Source organism: Littorina saxatilis, linkage group LG12 (genome assembly GCF_037325665.1).
Source record: "Littorina saxatilis isolate snail1 linkage group LG12, US_GU_Lsax_2.0, whole genome shotgun sequence".
In the NCBI taxonomy this organism is placed as follows: domain Eukaryota; kingdom Metazoa; phylum Mollusca; class Gastropoda; order Littorinimorpha; family Littorinidae; genus Littorina; species Littorina saxatilis.
The window spans coordinates 17,677,876-17,698,217 of record NC_090256.1 but is presented as its reverse complement, the minus strand read 5'-3'; the positions used below and the strand labels follow the sequence as shown (position 1 = coordinate 17,698,217).

At 39.4% G+C, this 20,342-nt stretch overlaps 1 protein-coding gene and 1 long non-coding RNA gene across 2 annotated transcripts in view; both read right to left on the bottom strand.

The window, feature by feature from the left end:
• Positions 1 to 1,239: 1,239 nt before the first annotated feature.
• Positions 1,240 to 16,688, bottom strand: LOC138981399 (uncharacterized). The gene is made up of 5 exons (XR_011460625.1): positions 15,641 to 16,688; positions 13,406 to 13,496; positions 8,176 to 8,256; positions 6,328 to 6,405; positions 1,240 to 2,483 (listed from the first exon to the last, which is right to left on the bottom strand). It is a non-coding gene; the product is annotated as an uncharacterized lncRNA (long non-coding RNA).
• Positions 16,689 to 19,084: 2,396 nt separating this feature from the next.
• The window catches only part of LOC138983281 (uncharacterized), a 4,951-nt gene continuing 3,693 nt past the window's right edge, over positions 19,085 to 20,342 (bottom strand). The window contains exon 4 of the mRNA XM_070356706.1: positions 19,085 to 19,378. Coding sequence (XP_070212807.1) covers positions 19,245 to 19,378 — 134 coding nt within the window. The 3' untranslated portion in view covers positions 19,085 to 19,244. The remainder of the gene's footprint in view (positions 19,379 to 20,342) is intronic.

The following is a 20,342-nucleotide window of genomic DNA, read 5'->3' as shown; positions in this document are numbered from 1 at the left end:
TGTAGATGACCATTGAACGTATGATTTGCATATGGTGAAGACAAATTGATGTCGGTATCCAAATATATGTTACTCAAAGAAACACTGCTTTTTAAAACGTGGGCAATATCCCCCTTTCCACCTCCCCCCCCCCCCCTCCACTGAAAAAGGTATGACTATCGTCAGAATTTTTTTATTCGCCAGTGTACCACACATTACCAAACCAAACTAGCGTCTAAACAAAGAGCACATCATTACCGTTTTTCGTGAAAAGAAAGATTCTCGGTAAAATCAAGCGAAAACACAAATCATCATAGCATACCGGGAAGAAAATACATATGTCATGGTTCTAGGCCTTTTCCCATTAATGAGCATTTTTGTCTACGTTTGTGTCAAATGTTTTATTTATTGAAGCAATTCTTGTTGGTTCCAATTAGTATGCTTTTTGCCCTTGCAAGAAAACTCGGCTCATTTAATGCACAGAATATTGACAAGGCAGGTTTCTTAGAAGGCCGACTGAGGGCTGTTTCAGCATATGGCATAATAGTTTCTGTTGTTGAAAGTAAAACATTCAATAAAATACTTCGTGAAGAAATGCATCACAGCACACAGTCAAACCGGAAAGTTAAAGACAAATGCTTCAGAAGATACATAATTCAAGCAAAATAGATGTTTGAATACGTATATAAAACCCAATTTCGTCTTTGTACGTGGTTTCCTCGAAGCGATTACTATTTTGTTGTAACTTACATTACAGGTAGAGAAGATAAGTGAGATAACTTTTAGGGTCTTGACTTGGGCGGCTAACATGTTTTCCATACACCCGGTCTGTTTCCTGCTTAAACATTTATATGAACACAAGAATAGCCTTTCGGGCTTCGATAAGCGTAAAGAGCGAAATACAATGCCCCTCATTTTTACATTTAGTCAAGTTTTGACTAAATGTTTTAACATAAAGGGGGGAATCGAGACGAGGGTCGTGGTGTATGTGTGTGTGTGTGTGTGTGTGTGTGTGTGTGTGTGTGTGTGTGTGTGTGTGTGTGTGTGTGTGTGTGTGTGTGTACCCATGTTTCCACAGGTTTGGTTGCCTAAATCACCATAAGGCAACTATCCACACGTGGATGGCAACCTAAACTCTGGATGGCAACCTAATTGTGTGGATGCTCGCTTCATTTAACACCGTTAAATTGACTTTTTTGACGGAAAGAATGTCATAACAATGTTCAAAATGACATTCTTTCCGTCCTCTATAGGCGACGAAATAGGTCAAATTTTGTGCATTTTTTAGTGCAAAATTCTTCGATGCCGGAGCGAGTACTGCACCCAGTGCTGTTGTAGTGCAAGTGCACTAGAAAGGCACTACACCCAGTGCCGCCTCTTAGGTAACCATCCACACTTTAGGTACGTGTGTGTGTGTGTGTGTGCGTGTGTGTGTGTGTGTGTGTGTGTGTGTGTAGAGCGATTCAGACTAAACTACTGGACCGATCTTTATGAAATTTTACATGAGAGTTCCTGGGAATGACATCCCCGGACATTTTTTTTTTCGATAAATGTCGTTGATGACGTCATAACCGGCTTTTTGTAAAAGTTGAGGCGGCACTGTCACACCCTCATTTTTCAATCAAATTGATTTAAAATTTTGGCCAAGCAATCTTCGACGAAGGCCGGACTTCGGTATTGCATTTCAGTTTGGTGGCTTAAAAATTAATTGATGACTTTGGTCATTAAAAATCTGAAAATTGTAAAAAAATTTAAAAAATTATAAAACGATCCAAATTTACGTTTATCTTATTCTTCATCATTTTCTGATCCCAAAAACATATAAATATGTTATATTTGGATTAAAAACAAGCTCTGAAAATTAAAAATATACAAATTATGATCAAAATTAAATTTCCAAAATCGTTTTAAAAACTATTTCATCTTATTTCTTGTCGGTTCCTGATTCCAAAAACATATAGATATGATATGTTTGGATTAAAAAAACGCTCAGAAAGTTAAAACGAAGAGAGGTACAGTAAAGCGTGCTATGAAGCACAGCGCAACCGCTACCGCGCCAAACAGGCTCGTCACTTTCACTGCCTTTTGCACTAGCGGCGGACTACGTTCACTTTCATTCTGTGAGTTCCACAGCTTGACTAAATGTAGTAATTTCGCCTTGCGCGACTTGTTTTTTAAACAAGATGATGACACCGACGACGACGATAGCGGTGGTAGGACTGACGACGATGATGATATTGACGACGACGATGATTATAAGAAGTACAGCTCCCCGAAGCGTCTAAAGTGTACAGCCGAGTGATCATCAGTGACAACGCAGGAGATTGAAAAACAGGAATTGCTACACAATAACAACTATCATTCTTCTTTAGATATTTTGAGAGATAAAAGGAAAAGAAAGCAATTGCACTGGGAAAAAAATGTGTCTGGACGCTAGCCGCCTGTGACTAAGCCAAGAGCACTCTCCACAGCTTCGCCGACAGGGCACAGTAAACCTTTACAATCTGCAATAGAAAATAAAGTGTTGTACAACAAAATATGTAAATCACATATACACCACATCATCATTTAGATGACATGCAGTGCTATATCGATTTTACTGAATACATTATGTCAAATAATTCATCACACACACACACACACACACACACACACACACACACACACACACACACACACACACACACTGACACACACGTGCATACCAACGAATGCACACGTGTGTGTGTGTGGGTGTGGGTTGGTGTGAGTGGGTGTGGGTGTGGGTGTTTGTGGAAGGGGAGGCAGAGGGTGTTTGGAAGGTGATAGCGTGCATATAGAACTGGGTCATTCTCGGTCATGGTCCAAAAGCAATACATGGACCTTGAAAAAGAAAAACTGTCTGTGTAACCGTCCAGGGTGTGGTCAAACTATAGATGGGAAAAAAGCTAACTTTTTAGTTTTCATTTTACGGGGGGCATTGCCATTTAATATTGGTGGGGGGGGGGGGGGGGCATTGACGCGCTGACATTACGAAGGACACGAAAGTAAAACTGCAAGTCACGCGCTCAATAGTTAACCATTTATCCTTGTAAAAGCATGTGGATTCTACGGTCACGACATGAAGAAACTGCGTTAGGGATATTTTTGAAATGTTTGTGATTATTTAATTAGATGGGGAGGGGGGGGGGACTCCCTTTTGTTCAGCCGAGGCAGAAAATGCATGACACCATGTCCACATTTGACTGGCACGATCGAGCAGCCTTCATCATATTAAATATCTGGGCATCCAGATCAGTGTTTAAACGAACACTTGTGTTTAACATATATATGCTACCTTTTGCTTGTTCTATATCGCACTGTGTTCAGAACTTGTTTAAGAAAGGGCGTTCAGAAGTGGAACACTTCGGTTTAGATTGCAGGCTATTCTGAAGAACGTTTTATCTTTAAACTGATTCTAGGCTCTTGTATAATTTGAAGGCCCAAGTTGTTTATTTTCCGAAGTCGCCGCATACCAGCTTACATAATGACAGTTAAAAATTACTGAACATTATTCGTGTTTAACCTTCGCCGGTCGTCGTGGGTCCGTGTGGACCCAGAAGGGTGTTTAATTGCAAATATCTCTTAAACCAGTTGGACTTTTTTTGATGAGCTTTTCAGAATGCCTCGGACACCTAAAAAGCTCTTATGTTCTAAAAGATCATTAAATTTCAGCGAGCAGTAATTAAAAAAACAAAGGTCAAATTTAGACTACACACGGAAGACATCGTGGGGCCGTGCGGACCCATGTTTCTCAAGCTGAAGGAACTTACATAAAAACTAGAAAGAGAAGTCACAAACTTTCAGGTATTGGCTCTAAACATCATTTTCTACGATCTGTTTAATTTTGGAGTTAATAAGCAAGTCGCGTCGAGCGAAATTAATACATAACAATGTGGGTCCACACGGCCCCACGACGTCTACTGAAGGGTATTCATGTTTTTCCTTTTTTGAGAAGCTTTAGTCCGCACGGTAATAATTCAATTAACAATTTAATTTAATTACTTCTCGCAGAAATTTAACCACGGCGTCTACGGAAGCGGGGGATGCACGTTTTTGCTTCTTTGGAAAGCATGGGTCTACGGAAGGGTATGCATATGTTTCCTTCTTTGAGAAGCATAGGTCCGCACGGCCCCACGATGTCTTCCGTGTGTAGTCGATAACCGGTCGGGCGAAGGTTAAAAGGATAACCCAAGGCGACAGCAATGGCCCTTCATTGCTAAACAAAAAAACACACAACAACTGGTGAAGCATTGAACAAAACCAGATATAAAACAAGCGATTGCACATCGGGCAACGTGCATCACACTTCATATCTATGTTGAAAATGTCATCTGAAACACATGCACAGCGCGTTGGTCATCCCAACCAAGTTTTTGACAAAGCCCCGTTTTCAGATGTATCAATGCTTTCTTTAAATGTAACTGCTCATCATTTATGTCAAAAGTGAGGATGGCAGTTATATTATTCATGTGAAGGCTTCTTATTCTCTCAGGTGTCAGGTGGCTGGTTCCACACAACTAATAGTCAGAAAATGGCTTGCCCCCAAAACAGCCGTCAAAGCAACTATCTACAGTTGCAAAGGTCAAGCAGTTACAAGACCTGGCACGCTGTTTAATGTTAAATATCGATACAATGGATTGACAAAATCTTAGGTTTAAACGGGTATGGCGTACCTCATTGTGAATGTCTTAAAATGGGCGCTTTTGAAAGATGGTAAACACTTATTAAGAAGTCAATCTTTGTTCTCGTACGCGTATATTTCAACATGTGCAGCAATACCAACAATTGTGTTTTGGCGGAAGGGTGCACTACTCTAGGCGGACAATATCAATTTAAAAAACCCTTTATTCTTCGGTATAAAATCAAGCAGAAGAAACGTGCAATCTTAGTGCACGCGTGTGTACGTGATAAGATGAGTGTTGAATGCAAGCAAACGTGTCTCTTTAAAATAACCGCCACAAAACCGTACAAGTAAGCTACATACTTTTATCTAGTTAGGCGAATGCAGTTATGGAGATAACTGAACACTTTCTGCAGTTGTAATTTGTTATCAAATAGTAAAAAGCTACAGAGGCATAAAAAGAGCACAAATCAATGGAAAACGACTGTTTGACAACGTTAGGACAATTATTTGCAACAGCGTGCGCTTGACCGAAGCGTTTCTTTGTTGTCGAATACTGAACACATTGAGAGTGGAAAATAGCAAAGCACTAAATCAACAAAGCAAAATTATTTTGTCAACTCAAAACCAACTACAGTGGAACCAGCCCTGGTGAACACCTCTCGATAACGACCGCCTTCCCATTACGATCACCCCAAAGAATTAACGGCGAGTTTTCCCACATATAAATCACTTTTCCTTAGCGACCACCTGTCTATGACGACTATGTTTTGCCGGTCCTTTAAAAAAGTTCGACTGAACTTTGCAATGACGCAGGGTCTTGTTAACAATATAAATTAAGAGATAATAATTAATTAGCTTGTAAAAAGCCCACATTGACCTTCTCAAGGGCTAATGCTTGCAACACACCGGTAATAAGCAGAAGCAACCGTCTTTGGTCATTGGCACGATTTATGTCTCTTCGAACAGGACAAAGTTGCTATCATGGTTTTGCACAACCATTTTTAAGGTTTTGGCGAACCAGCAACAACACCGCCACATCAGACAACTAAGATTTCTGTTTTTGTTGTTGTTGTTTTTTGTTTTTTCTTTGCTTTCTTTTGCTTTGTTTTTGTTTTATTTTGTTTGTGTTTTGTTTTTTGTTTTTGTTAAGGTGTTTTGTGTGTGCTTTTTTGGTTTTGTTTTGTTTTGTTTCTGTTCTGTTTTATTATGTTGTTGTATTATGTTTGTGTAGTTGTTTGACATAAGCAGTATGTAAGAAATGTTTAGTCCTTTGTACTGGAAACTTGCATTCTCCCAGTAAGGTCATATATTGTACTACGTTGCAAGCCCCTGGAGCAATTTTTTGATTAGTGCTTTTGTGAACAAGAAACACTTAACAAGTGGCTCTATCCCATCTCCCCCCTTTCCCCTATCCCATCTCCCCCTTTCCCTCGTCGCGATATAACCTTCGTGGTTGAAAACGACGTTAAACACCAAATAAAGAAAGAAAGAAAGTTGTTTGACATATGTTGGTGTGAAAGGTTCTACTTGAAAGCCACTTCTAAATAAATATACACCCTTTATAATACGGATATAATAGAACGCTGCAAAATAAGTGAAAACCAAGCACATTTCAAAATCAACTCACACACAGTCTGACGGGTATGTAACGGTAGGCTGCTACTGAATACACTTCTATCAACAGAAAATATTAAGCATATTACGTTGCTGAATTCTGTGACATCACCCAATTCTCACGCATAGGCCCGAAATGGTGTTTAGTAGCCTTGGAGGGTCACAAACTGCGGCATGCAACAGTTCAGAACACATCAATTCTGATTTTGTGCAATGCAGATGTCCTCAGCGTTCCACAAATTTAAAGTGACATTGTCCACTAACGGTTAATGGCATACAAAAACAACGTTGCTGCGCTATAATTGACACATTTTAGTTAGCATGCATTGACAATTTCTACTGATCGGGGTATCCTTGGGGTGAACCAGAAAATATCTCTAACCTGCAGGTGTAATTTCATGTCAGGTGAGCGTCGGTCATTTTGTTACACAACAGGACATAATTAAAGGTGTGCTCTATTAGCGGGCGTCTTTTCATCAGTGGGGCCCTATACGGTCCCGGTATGTTTGTATAAATCCACGTTTGATAAGGTACTGATTTATTTCAACTTGTTTTGAAAACTAAGCATAAGGTTTATCTCAAAGTTGAAGTCTGTAGGCAACACTATTCCTTACTCACGAAGCACTTTCTGTCGAAAGTATAACACATTAAATGTACCTCCCACCCACCCACTCATCTCCCCCTAAAACTTTCGAACACTAAAGTCATCATTATTATGCGATGCACTTATTAAGATTATTAAGAGAAGCCTTTTTTTCGGGAAGGAAATTCGACATTTCCACATGTAATTCTTTCGTCAACAGTGTATCTGGTGTATTCTGATTCTATTTGGGACCTACAGGCTTTGAAAAGAGGCCTTTAATGCCAGTAACAATCAAGTCATTTATATTTTTAAAAAATCTTTTGATTAGTTTCTTTGCTCTTGCATGTTCGTCCGTTGCTTGTTAATTTGTTTAACGGTTTGTTTGTTGTTTTTATAGTCCACATTTCTATCAAAACGTGCTTTGATACCATTCCATTAACTTCACTCTAATGAACTATATAAGCATAGAAGAAACCTGGGTTTACAAAGCAGATACGTTGACCCCACTCTAGTATGATACTCGTATCATTCTAAAGACAAAAGTTTGAAGAATACATGTTTCTTGTCTGTGCTTGGTCGCTTTTGCTGAAAGGAAGAAAGTTTCACAAGTATGCTGCTGTGTGTTCTACGTAATTTATGTGGTTTTTTTTGTTTTAACAAGGGAACAAGTAATGACAAATCATTAGCAAACACGAGCACACTGTATTGTACTGCTCAGGCAGAGCAGAACCAAGTACCTGCTATTGATCTAGACAGTCAGTTTAATCAGAGAGAGAGAGAGAGAGAGAGAGAGAGAGAGAGAGAGAGAGAGAGAGAGAGAGAGAGAGAGAGAGACAGAGACAGAGACAGAGAGAGACAGAGACAGAGAGACAGAGAGAGACATAGACAGAGAGAGACAGACAGAGACAGAGACAGAGAGACAGGGAGACAGACAGAGACAGACAGACAGACAGACAGATTTTTAAAAATGAAGGGAGAGCTAATGTTTTATTGAAATAGCATTTGAATCTGATCATGTCAGAAGGGGGCGAACAGTAAGAAGACCAAAAAGAAATATAGAAATTACGTTTACACGGTGGCGAGAGGATAAGAGAGAGAGAGAGAGAGAGAGAGAGAGAGAGAGAGAGAGAGAGAGAGAGTGTGTGTGTGTGTGTGTGCGTGTCTGTGTGTGTGTGTGTGTATGCGTGTGTGTGTGTGTGTGTGTGTGTGTGTGTGTGTGTGTGTGTGTGTGTGTGTTTGTATGCATTAACGAATGTGTACGCGACTGTTTATGAGTGTTAATGTCCATGCAGACATGCAAACAAACATCTTTTTTTTTTAGACACTGTATCAAAGGGTACAATTTTCTTCATACCTTTTTTTGTTGTTTGGGAATATTGAGCTGTCCCGGTCTGCGGCGGAGCTGGTGTTGTAACTGCAGGGAAGGTAGATCGAGCTGTTCAACCAACCAAATAAAAACGATTAGATATAATTATACGTTTTGCATTTATTTTTCATTTTATTTCATTTACATATTTTTGTTTTAATTGGGGTTTTTTTCTGGAGAGAAAAAATGCATATAAAACCTAATCACAGCATAATACCAACATTCTGAAAGGCGGTTTGCGTTTGTCGCAGGGATTTGCATGAGTTGAGATCTGTTATTGTTCTAGGGCGCTATGAGCGCCCTAGTACCAGGGTCCCGATTGAGCTTGCCACTCGGGCGGCTTCTATGCCACTGGCGGCTTCCATTTTGTTGTGACGCAGCTCATCATCTGCGCTGTTCGGAAATGAGCTGCGTTTTTTTGTAAATCAAACTATCATGTGTATTGGCCCATATCGTCATCGGCGCTGTTCCGAAAATGAGCTACACCTCGTCATGTGCGCTATTCCGGAAATCGATGGCGCTCCAACAATGGCCGCTATTTTAGGAATTCCAACTTTGTGCTACGCGATTCCAGAAATGTATCCGGCGCGCATAGTGAGAATGCTGACTGCTCTTAGATATAATGCGGTGTAACACTACACACGCTGTCTGTCACATGCTCCCCCAGTCTCTCAGTCTCTCGCTCTGCCTAAGTGTCTGTCCTGTCTATCTGTCTCTCTCCTTGAGTAATAAAAAACGCTGGCGCTGGACCCGAGTACTCTTCAGACTGGCTCGCTCCCCCAGTATGAAAGTTTTTGTCTTTTGCACGTGGATTTAAAAAAAAAAAATTATTTATTTTACACAATTAAAAAAATTATTAGAGTAAAATAAAACATTAAAACGTTCATAATAAACAATAGTAAACAAGAATTTAAAAAAAAAAAAAATAGACCGCCCATGCCGGGAATCGAACCCGGATCCCTTGGAATTAAAAAAAAAAAAAAAAAAATTTTATTTATTTTACACAATTAAAAAAAATATTACAGTAAAATAAAACATTAAAACGTTCATAATAAACAATAGTAAACAAGAATTTATTATAAAAAAAAACTATATAAAAAAATTAAAAAAAACAGACAGCCCATGCCGGGAATCGAACCCGGATCACTTCATCTTGAACACGCGGCCAGTACAACTGGCCTTGACACGGAACGATTCAAGGGGGGCAATCTCAAGTCATCTGAAAGAGGGAAATCCAAACGCAATCCGCCTTGTTCGATTTTATGGGCTTGGACGATAGAGAAAAATAAGAAAAGCAAAAGCTGGAGTCCAGTCTGGACGAAACTGCTATCAAGAACGCAGAATTGATTTTTTCTGAGTTTTTTTTTAGCCGTAAGCGCCATTTCTCATTTCGAATTTCTCATAACTGCTGTTCACCGCAGTGAAACCAACAAAGGGGCCTCACTCTGGAAGAGTTTCCTGCTCCGATAAACATGGCGCTTACGGCTAAAAAAAACTCAGAAAAAATCAATTCTGCGTTCTTGATAGCAGTTTCGTCCAGACTGGACTCCAGCTTTTGCTTTTCTTATTTTTCTCTATCGTCCAAGCCCATAAAATCGAACAAGGCGGATTGCGTTTGGATTTCCCTCTTTCAGATGACTTGAGATTGCCCCCCTTGAATCGTTCCGTGTCAAGGCCAGTTGTACTGGCCGCGTGTTCAAGATGGGATCACTTTACCCATAGTCGGAAACGCTTTCCACCCAGCCACCATTTCTATCATTCGCCAGTGAACTCAAATGCCTATACTCCTCGCGCACAGTGGTACACGCACGCAAAGCACGCACGCCTGGTGTCGCTGTCGCTGGCTGGCTGGCGGATGAGCCGAACGGCTGTTCTATCCCACCGCGAATTGCGCCCGCCGTTAAGAGTGGCTTTTGTGTTTTTTGGGGCATTTAGGTCCCAGGTAACATTATGAAGTTTTAATACGATCAATCGGACCTATTATCAAGTTAGTGTATCAACTTTTGAACGAACTGCGCCCAGTAGTTTCCCAGCAATAAGCTGTTAAGTCGAGACGAACAGACAGACAGACACACAATTAAAGTCTGCAGGACCCTAGTACAGCGTACTCGGGGATAAAGTTCGTTCGTTCGTTCGTTCGTTCGTTCGATCTCTATCTCTATTTTCGCTGTGTCTCTCTCACCCCGCCAAGTCTCTCAGTCTCTCGATCTGCCTAAGTCTCTCTCCTTGAGTAATAAAGTTCGTTCGTTCGTTCATTCATTCGTTCGTTCATTCTCTATCTCTTTCTCTCACTATGTCTCTCTCTCGATCTCAGGCGCTCTCTCTCTCGAGTCTTTTTTCTCTCACCCGGTATTCATTTGTCTGTTTCTCCGTCTCAGTCACTCTCTGTCTGTCTGTCTCTCTTTGTCTTTCTCTGTCTCTCTCTCTCTCTGTCTGTCTCTCTCTCTCTCTCTGCAGTGTCTGTCTGTCTGTGTCTCTGTCTGTCTGTCTGTGTCTGTCTGTCTGTGTCTCTCTCTGTTTCTCTCTCTGTCTCTGTCTCTCTGTCTCTGTGTCTCTGTCTCTGTTCTTTTCTCTGTCTCTGTGCGTGTGTCTCTCTCTGTCTTTGTGTCTGTCTGTCTCTCTCTCTCTCTCTGTCTCTCTCTGTCTGTGTCTCTCTGTCTGTGTCTCTCTGTCTGTGCTCTCTCTCTTTCTCTGTGTCTCTGTGTCTCTCAGTCTGCCTCTGTCTCTCTGTCTCTGTCTCTGTCTCTGTCTCTCTGTCTCTGTCTCTGTCTCTGTCTCTCTCTCTCTCTCTCTCTCTCTCTCTCTCTCTCTCTCTCTCTCTCTCTCTGCGATGCATAACAAGGAAGCCGCGCTGTCGGCTGGTCACCATTTTGAACTCAAAGCCATGACGTTCCCTACACAAGGCTTTGATAACGAACGGATAAGGGGCGTAACTCCTTAGTCACATTACAGTTGAAAATTCAAAGCGGGTCGGCTTCACTCAATTTATGGCATCAGAGGCTTGACATAAATTAGGAAAACAAATGGTTGGACCCATCATGGACCAACTAAAACGCTGTAGGGCAGAATTAATATTTTGATGGTATTTTTCAACGTTCTCAGCGTCACTGCAGGAAGTTTCGATTCATTCAAAGATGCAAAGATTTTCGTTGTTGATACAAAGGGACTTGACTCTCACTTTCTGCACGCTGAGAACGCCACTTCCTGCAAAAACTTTTGGCTTCACGAGAAGAGGGAGGTGGAGAGTTAGTGTACATAAACAGACGCCTAGAACTTATACTTTTGTTGATTCTAACTTTTTTGTGTGACTGCGCGAGTGGATCGTGGTGTGGTTAGTCAGTTAGCAGTAATTGACCGTTTTAGGTCATTCATTTGACCCATACAATGTGACAGTTTTTAACAGTTTCTTTTAATATACCTTACATATGTTTACTTCTCAAGTTCTTTTTAACAATTCGATGTTACATTTTTAACTGCGATTGTCAAATCATCCTTCACTGTCGATTTCATCCAGGCTTTCTCACACTCACAGAATGACCGAAAGTGGCAATTGTTTTGGTGGCCACCCTGTATAATGCATGGGAAGTAAGGTCCCTTATGTCGTTTGTAACTTTTGTTTTTTACCACGTTGTAGAGTTGCGACATTCTTAAAAGTACCTGTAAATGGATTTTAGAGAACGAACGAGCTGAAGACGAATTCCTTTGCTTCTAAAGGTTCCCCGTCTGTACAATCGCAGCAGTCATTGTAAACTATCATGAAAAGGAAAAGGGTAAGCAACGGCGGAATTGTATGTTCTGTTTCAAGGAACTTGAAGCTTGCGTTGTCCTCCGAAAACGGCGTATGGCTGCCTAAATGGCGGGGTAAAAAACGGTCATACACGTAAAATTCCACTCGTGCAAAAACACGAGTGTACGTGGGAGTTTCAGCCCACGAACGCAGAAGAAGAAGAAGAAAAAAAAGAAGCTTGCGTTGGATTATTGCGCCAAAGAGAGACAGATCTTACCGCAGTAACAAAAGTTTTAGTCATATTGAATTGAGCAATTTTAACTTGATTAGGAATGCGTTCCTTATCACACAAAAACTCCACCAAAACAACACAGAGTGACTTTCGGCAATTATATCGTCTGCTATTCGTAAAAGTTCCATGCATGGTAAATCTGGATAACGTTTCTAATACGTGTACCGGTGATGTACATGTCTTGCCTACACGCACTGGGAACAGAACCTATGCAATGACTAAGTTAAAACGGACTTTAAAATGTATATTAAGGGGTACTTTTACTCTATTGTCTAACAGAAAAACACATTTCGATTTTCCTCAGTCATTCCTCCCTATTAATATTCTGCATGATTACAAACACACGTTTGTGCATTCACATACTAGCACCGGCATCAATTAGCAACTACTCTCATGACATGTACATCAGGTCTACATCTGTGCTGCTTCGTTGAATTTATCACTTTGATCACAATTTCAACAAAATGCTCCGCGGTTCCTCAAACAGCTTCCTGCAAACATTCTGCCTGTCTATGACTCTTACACATGCTTACAATCCTTCTTACCATGAAGATACAATGTACATGCACTACCTTTTGCAAATCAGTTATTGCACACAAAACGCACACACACACACACACACACACACATATATATATATATATATATATATATATATATATATAATAACCCCAATGGAAACAATGTTCACCAACATGATTGCGCCCTGTTGATCTCTGATCAACTTCTTTTCTTGTTGTTGTTGTCTTTAGATTTTGTGAGTGTGCCAGAAGGCAGGCGTGTAGTTAATTCTATGTTACGTTATTTTGATGTTTCCTTGTTTTGTCGTAGTTTTTCCCTGCTCTTTTCTGTGTGTCTTCCCTTGTATTCTTGTTTGCTGTTTTATCAATTAATATTCCTGCTTTCAGTTTCTTATGTGTATGCATGTGTTTGTGTGTGTGTGTGTGTGTGTGAGTGTGTGTGTTTTGTTGTTGTTGTTGTTGTTGTTGTTGTTGTTGTTGTTGTTGTTGGTGGTGTTGGCATGGGTTTTTTTGCACTCTTAGAATAATTGTATTTAATCAGTACGCGATAACTTCACATAAAATACAATTTAAAAAAAGGAGGAAATCATGACTCCAACAACCTAATTTTTTTCCATTCGCGCTCTTGTTTTTATCTTATTTTATGTAAGATAAGATTATCGAGTAAACTGTACTTACATTTCTCGCAGACGTTGCCCTCCCAATTCTCGAGACAGTCGCACTCCATCGTCATCTTGTTGAACTGACCCCCGTTCTTGCACACATCAACCTGTCAAACATTGACCTTTGTATGTTACAGGCTTCAGATGTTTTTTCTCGGACAAAATCACAGAACAAAATTGAAATGAACCTTACAAGATCCACTTGTCAACCAGAGTGAGTGAGTAAAATACGAATGAAAATTAATTTTAAACGGTGTTTATGGATTTTATAATTTGAAAAATGCAACTGTAAGAATAAAACAGCTTTTGTATTATCATTAATGATCAGCGCTTTTTTTTTAATTACATTTAGTCAAGTTTTGACTAAATGTTTTAACATAGAGGGGGAATCGAGACGAGGGTCGTGGTGTATGTGTGTCTGTGTGTGTGTGTGTGTGTGAATAGAATAGAATAGAATAGAATAGAATAGAATAATGTTTATTGTCATGAACCAGTAAAGTTATTGACACAACAAACAACAAATAATGCATTATACAATGCTAAAACAATCCGTAACAAATTTGCCAAGACGAACTTGAACTTCGTCTTCTAAAAATAAGTTACTTGGATTTTTGTTAGCATATTTCATATTGATATGTGAAGCATCTTCTTTAAATTCATCCCTTAATTTAACATATTTATTGCATTTATCTAGAAAATGTATTTCATCTTCTATGACATTGCATTCAATACAAAGACGATTTTCTTTAGGGATATTCTGATGTCTTCCACTTTCAATTTTTAAACAATGTGTGCTGGTCCTTAATCTGCTTAACATCTTTCTGTGTTTATTATTCTTAATTTGTATTAAGTATGACTGCATTTCGTAAGATTTACTGATCATAGAATAAAACTTAAGTCTGGAATATGTATCTGATTTTTCTTTTGTCCAGTATCTTATATATTCCTCTTGTTGTTTTTTGTCAATGGCAAACTTTAATTTGTGTACATTTAATGTAGATTGGTTATGCCAAACGTGACTAAAACCTAAGTTACAAAGAGATTGTCTAACAAATTGTAGCCATGGCGTTTCTGTCGGATGGTGCAACATTGAGTCATATAATTGATGTATATACAAATCTTGTTTGGAGTCTAGAATATGCGCCCAGAATGCTATTGTTTGTGATAACATTTTTAATCCTAAAGGGAACCTTCCTAATTCCCTCAGTACAGGTATCCACATAGCTTTTTGAACTCACTATGTGTGTGTGTGTCTGTCTGTCTGTGTGTGTGTGTGTGTAGACCGATTCAGACTAAACTACTGGACTGATCTTTATGAAATTTTACATGAGAGTTCCTGGGTATGATATCCCCAGACGTGTTTTTCATTTTTTCGATAAATGTCTTTGATGACGTCATATCCGGCTTTTTGTAAAAGTTGAGGCGGCACTGTCACACCCTCATTTTTCAATCAAATTGATAGAAATTTTCGGAAAGCAATCTTCGACAAAGGCCGGACTTCGGTATTGCATTTCAGCTTGGTGGCTTAAAAATTGCTTAATGATTTTGGTCATTAAAAATCTGAAAATTGTAATTACATTTTTTGTTTTATATGAAACGATCCAAATTTACGTTCATCTTATATATTTTTTTTTTCTGATTCCAAAAACATATAAATGTGTTATATTCGGATTAAAAACAAGCTCTGAAAATTAAAAATATAAAGATAATGATCAAAATTAAATTTCCGAAATCGATTTAAAAACAATTTCATCTTATTCCTTGTCGGTTTCTGATTCCAAAAACATATAGATATGAAATGTTTGGATTAAAAACACGCTCAGAAAGTTAAAACGAAGAGAGGTACAGAAAAGCTTGCTATGCAGCACAGCGAAACCACTACCGCGCTAAACAGGCTCGTCAGTTTCACTGCGTTTTGCACGAACGGCGGACTACGGTCATTGTGAAAAAATGCAGTGCTTTCAGTTTCATTCTGTGAGTTCCACAGCTTGACTAAATGTAGTAATTTCGCCTTACGCGACTTGTTAACCTTTCCTGTACTTATTTTCCTCGTGTGGCTCACCATCACCATCATCATTATCATCATCATCATCATCATCATCATCATCATCATCATCATCATCATCATCATCATCATCATCATCATCATCATCATCATCATCATCATCATCAACAACGCTACCATCACCACCACCATCATAGTTACTAATCACCACAATCATCATCATCCAAAGGATTACATACACCTTACCATCAGCTCCGCAACCGAACACTGGCTGTCCGAGAAGGTCAACGCTGAACATGAAGGCTGATGGTCGGTGGACAGAGCACAGGTCTTGGTCGCCCCTACCTGACAGAACGTGCACGAGCGACAAGACGGCTGGCTCGTGCACTCTCTGACGCAATTGAGTCGTGACGTCGCCGTGAAGTTGCCCATGACGCCACTGGTGACTTTTCGCCCTTTGCACGTCACGTAGTTAAATATTTGAATCGAATTTATGAGACTTTGGGCACTGTCACCGCAAAGAGCACAGGATGCTAGAAGTACTGCTGCTGTCATAAGAAATACACCCTTCTGAAAGAACATTTTGACTAGAAATGCAGAAATTTCTTATGAAGCGAAGTTGCGCGAGTTCTGATAAACCAATGGAGTTTTCACAAATCGCACTGGTGTTGAACACACCTTGCATGAAGTTGACTAAATGACTCAACAATCGGCAAATCACTTGTTATAACAGGAGCCGTTTAATAAGGAAAAACGTCCATGGGCTTGATTTTCGAGGCGGAAAAAGCTCTTTGTACCGCATTTCCATAACATCGTGATTATCACCAGATTGCCGTAACGAAGCACAAATAAACACAGTGCACGGCTACTCCGGTCACGGACTGTAGATTATTATCACTTCTACACGAGAAGTCAATTAATCTAATTAGAGTACGCTTCTTTCTGACGTGTTTTCCCACACTGGGACTTTTCACACCAGAAACTGTCTGAATACACAAGCGATGTGCTTCGTTGAGTTTGTGAGGATTTTGGCATCATATCACCTCGCTCTTATTTTTCGCGGATAAGGCATACACGTGGTTCTAACTGTCAGTGTCCTTCTCAGCGGGAAAATGACAAGTGTGTGACAAAAGAATGATAATGGGACACTGAAAAGAGCATCAGTCGGCTCAAATTCGGATGTTTTGGATGTTCGCCGTGTGTTTGCTTGCTTGTCGGTTTAGTTCTTTGTTCCTTACTGCTTTCCTGCCTGTCCATCTTTTTTTCGTTCCTTCTTTGTTTCTTTGTTTGTTTCTTTTTCTCTCTCTTTTTTTTCAATCTTTCTTTCTTTCTCTTTCTCGTTTTCGTTTCTGTCTTCCTTTTTTTTTTTTTTTTTTTTTTTGGGGGGGGGGGGGTATTGTCTTTCTTTTTCGGCTGATTAGTTCATTTTGTTGTGGTACTCAATAAGAATGCTGCTAATCGATTTTTGGATGAAGGAATGCACACATTTATTGGGGCGAGTGAACAAGGTTGAATGAGTTTATCCCTATAACAAGAGTGGCTATGGCTGTGTCATTGTTGGTGGTTTTGATGTTGTTGGTTTAGTTGTTGTTGCTATTGTTATTCAAATCTGTTCTTGTTTTAAATTTAATTTGTTTTTAAATGCTGCTGCTGCTGCTGCTGCTGCTTTTCGCTATATTGGGCTATTCTCGAAATAATGTATTAGCAGATAGTCAAAGCAAATCAAAACAATGTGAAAAATATGCACAAACTCAAAGATTGTAGAAGTTAGGAAAGGAGACACAGTCCGCCCAACCCTTCACCTCAAATGCTCGAAAAGAAATGCGGAAAAAACCTAAATATTCCCGCGGATCTTTATTAAAAGCAAAACTCTTATTAAAATTATCCGTATTAGACATTGAGTAATTGCTATACTTATTAATTGGAATTGACGACAACACGAAATTCAAACATTTATCAGAAGTCAACACACTTTTCTTCTCTTATTATTATAATTATTTTTTTATTTTTTGTTAAAGGCAAAAGGCGCGCCCATCTGTTCTGACACAAAAATAGTCACTTCAGAGTTAACAAGTTAAGTCAAGTCAATATTTATTTTAAAAAAAACCTAGGGTTACATGAATAAATAAAAAAAAATTGCAATAAACACGACAAAAAAATATATGTAATAATGAGACACAACACTTCTAATTAACCGAAATAAATCAAGCTTAATTCATAACAAAATAATTCAAATTGTAATCATACTTCTTTTTTTTACAAGAATGTATATGTTTCTGTGTTCGTTTTTGTTTTAATTAAAAAAACCGTGATCAAATAATCAGAACTCTTTCAAAATACTCTTAATAAAATATGTTAAATGCAAGAACTTTCGTTTCTTTGTTAATTCAAATAAATGTTTAAATTTGACTGCATTTGAATTTCTACGAAAATACAATGGTAACAACCTTTTCCTCACATTTTCAAAAAAATGACACTGAAATATATAATGAAATTCATCTCCGAGTTCTCCAGACTGGCATTTAACACATATTCTTTCGTGATGTGGTATATTTAACATTCGGTCTTTCTGTATTGGTAATTTATGATTTAATGTTCTAAAACGTAAAAAAGAGAGTGCTAGGTTATTGGTTAAAATGTTCAAATAATTTTCAAATATAAATGTATCTTTAAACAATCTATAATTGAAACAAGTTTCTTTTTCATTTAATTCTGAAAACCACGATTGTATATTGATCTTTTAGGCATTGCAACGTTTTGGATTTAAACCATTTTTTGGAACATCGTAAATTAAACTGGTCATGCCAAAAACCACTAAGACCAAGAGCATTTAAAGTTGTTTCAACATGTTTTAAATAGGGTGCTTCATATATGTTATTTACATAGAGGCGATGCAAAAAACGGTAGGATACATTTGAAAACTTATTACTATTATTACAATCCACCAATTTAAACCAAAAACTAAATATTATATTTTTAACGAGGACATCTAGTGGAAATTTGCCTATTTCGCCAATACCATACACGTTAACCCAGACTCCAAACCACCACTCAAGACCAAAAATGACAGTCTCGCCAGTGCTGTAACGACGAATCGCACGATGCCGTGAAGAAAACGACTGGCAATACCAACCTGTGCAAAACTTTCGTCAATAGGAACTAGGCCTACCAGCTGTGAAAACATTTTTTCTCTGAGAACGTCCAACTCTCTACGGAACTTTTTGTCTGAACTAGCGGTTGGCCCTCGCCTTTGTAAACCATTCATGGTTTAGTTGTCGCTCATCAACTGAGTAAAAAGTGTGGTTGTCTCCCTTTTTCCGACGCGATGGAGACATTAGCCAGAAGTTACTGAAAACTACCCTACCACTTACCGATGCCGATGACGACCTAGGTCCCTCAACATTTAGAGTGCAAAAGATACTTTTTTTCTGGTAGCAAAGAGTGCAGGATCAACTTTCCGACTGGCAACATCTGTGTGTATATGTGTGTTTGTGCGTGCGTACGTGCGTGCACGTGTGTGTGTGTGTGTGGTGTTTGAGTGTGTTTGAGAGTGTGGGTGTGTGTGTGTGTCTTTGCGTGCTTGCGTGCGTGGATACATATGTACGTGCTTGTGGCCGTTTGTGTGTGTATGTGTCTGTATGTGTGTGTGTCGGTGCGTGCGTGCGTGCGTGCATGTTCGTGTTTGTACGTGCATGCGTTTGTGCGTGCGGGTGTATGTTTGTGTGTTAATGAGTGTGTTTGTCTGTCTGTCTGTCTGTCTGTGTGGCCACCTGCATCATTCTCTCTGTTCGTCTCTATAAGGCGCCCTGGCTCTTTAAACGCCCGAGTAACTTAAAAACAGATGTCTTTCTCAGGGACAGGAGCAAGTGAAGGCTCCGTTGATAGTGCTGGTCTTAATGCTGCCAGAAGGACAGCAGTATGTAACACCACTGTGCTCCTTTGAGGCACCCACTCCTGCGCACGCAGTGTCACCAGTTACGCATTCTGTAAGAAATAATCAATACATGATAATGGCACGTTTACATAATTATATAGCTTCCCTTCCAGCAAAAAAAACTGTATAAGCAGGTAAATTGTTCTTTCTACAATGCTGGGCTCATAGGATAAGGATAAGGCTACGATTTATATAGTCCTGTGAGGTTAACCTCAAGGAAATGTAGGCTGCTTTCTCACTGGGGGAAGCGAGCTGCCATACAGAATTGCGCATGCGTGTATTCGTGTTTCCAAGCCCTGAGACTTTCGCTGTGAACTTGGGTTCTTTATCGTGCGCATGCGTGAACACAGGGGTGTTCGGACACGGAGGAGAGTCTGCACAAAGTTGACTCTGGAAAATAAATCCCTCGCCGAACGTAGGGATCGACACGCCGAATAGCGACAACTGGTTTTGAAGCCAGCGCCGCTACCGACTGAGCCCTCTCCCCGCCCTCGTTTGGGCGTCCCTATGATTCATATTATTTTTCAAATTCAAAATGAAACTGAAATAAACAATCCTGGTTGTTTTAAGCGTGTTTTATTCATTTTTCTATGATACAACAACAAACAATAACAACATTAAGAACGTTAACAAACAGACTGCTTGTGTACACGTTCTAAAATGATAATCAATACACATTCAGATAACAGAAAATGGTGAACAAGTGGTAACTTCAACACCTAGTTTCATAATATTTCATTCTTATTTTATATGAATAAAATGAAGAGAGAGAGAGAGAGAGAGAGAGAGTGAGAAAGTGAGAGAGTGAGAGAGTGAGTGAGAGAGAGAGAGAGAGAGAGAGAGAGAGAGAGAGAGAGAGAGAGAGAGAGAGAGAGAGAGAGAGAGAGACTGAATCTGAAACTGAAACTAAAATTGAACTTTACTACCAAAGGATAGAGGTTTTAGACAAAGCCTAATCTTACAACCTGTCCCTTATACAAACACTAAATACAGACACACATAATATAGATAGTA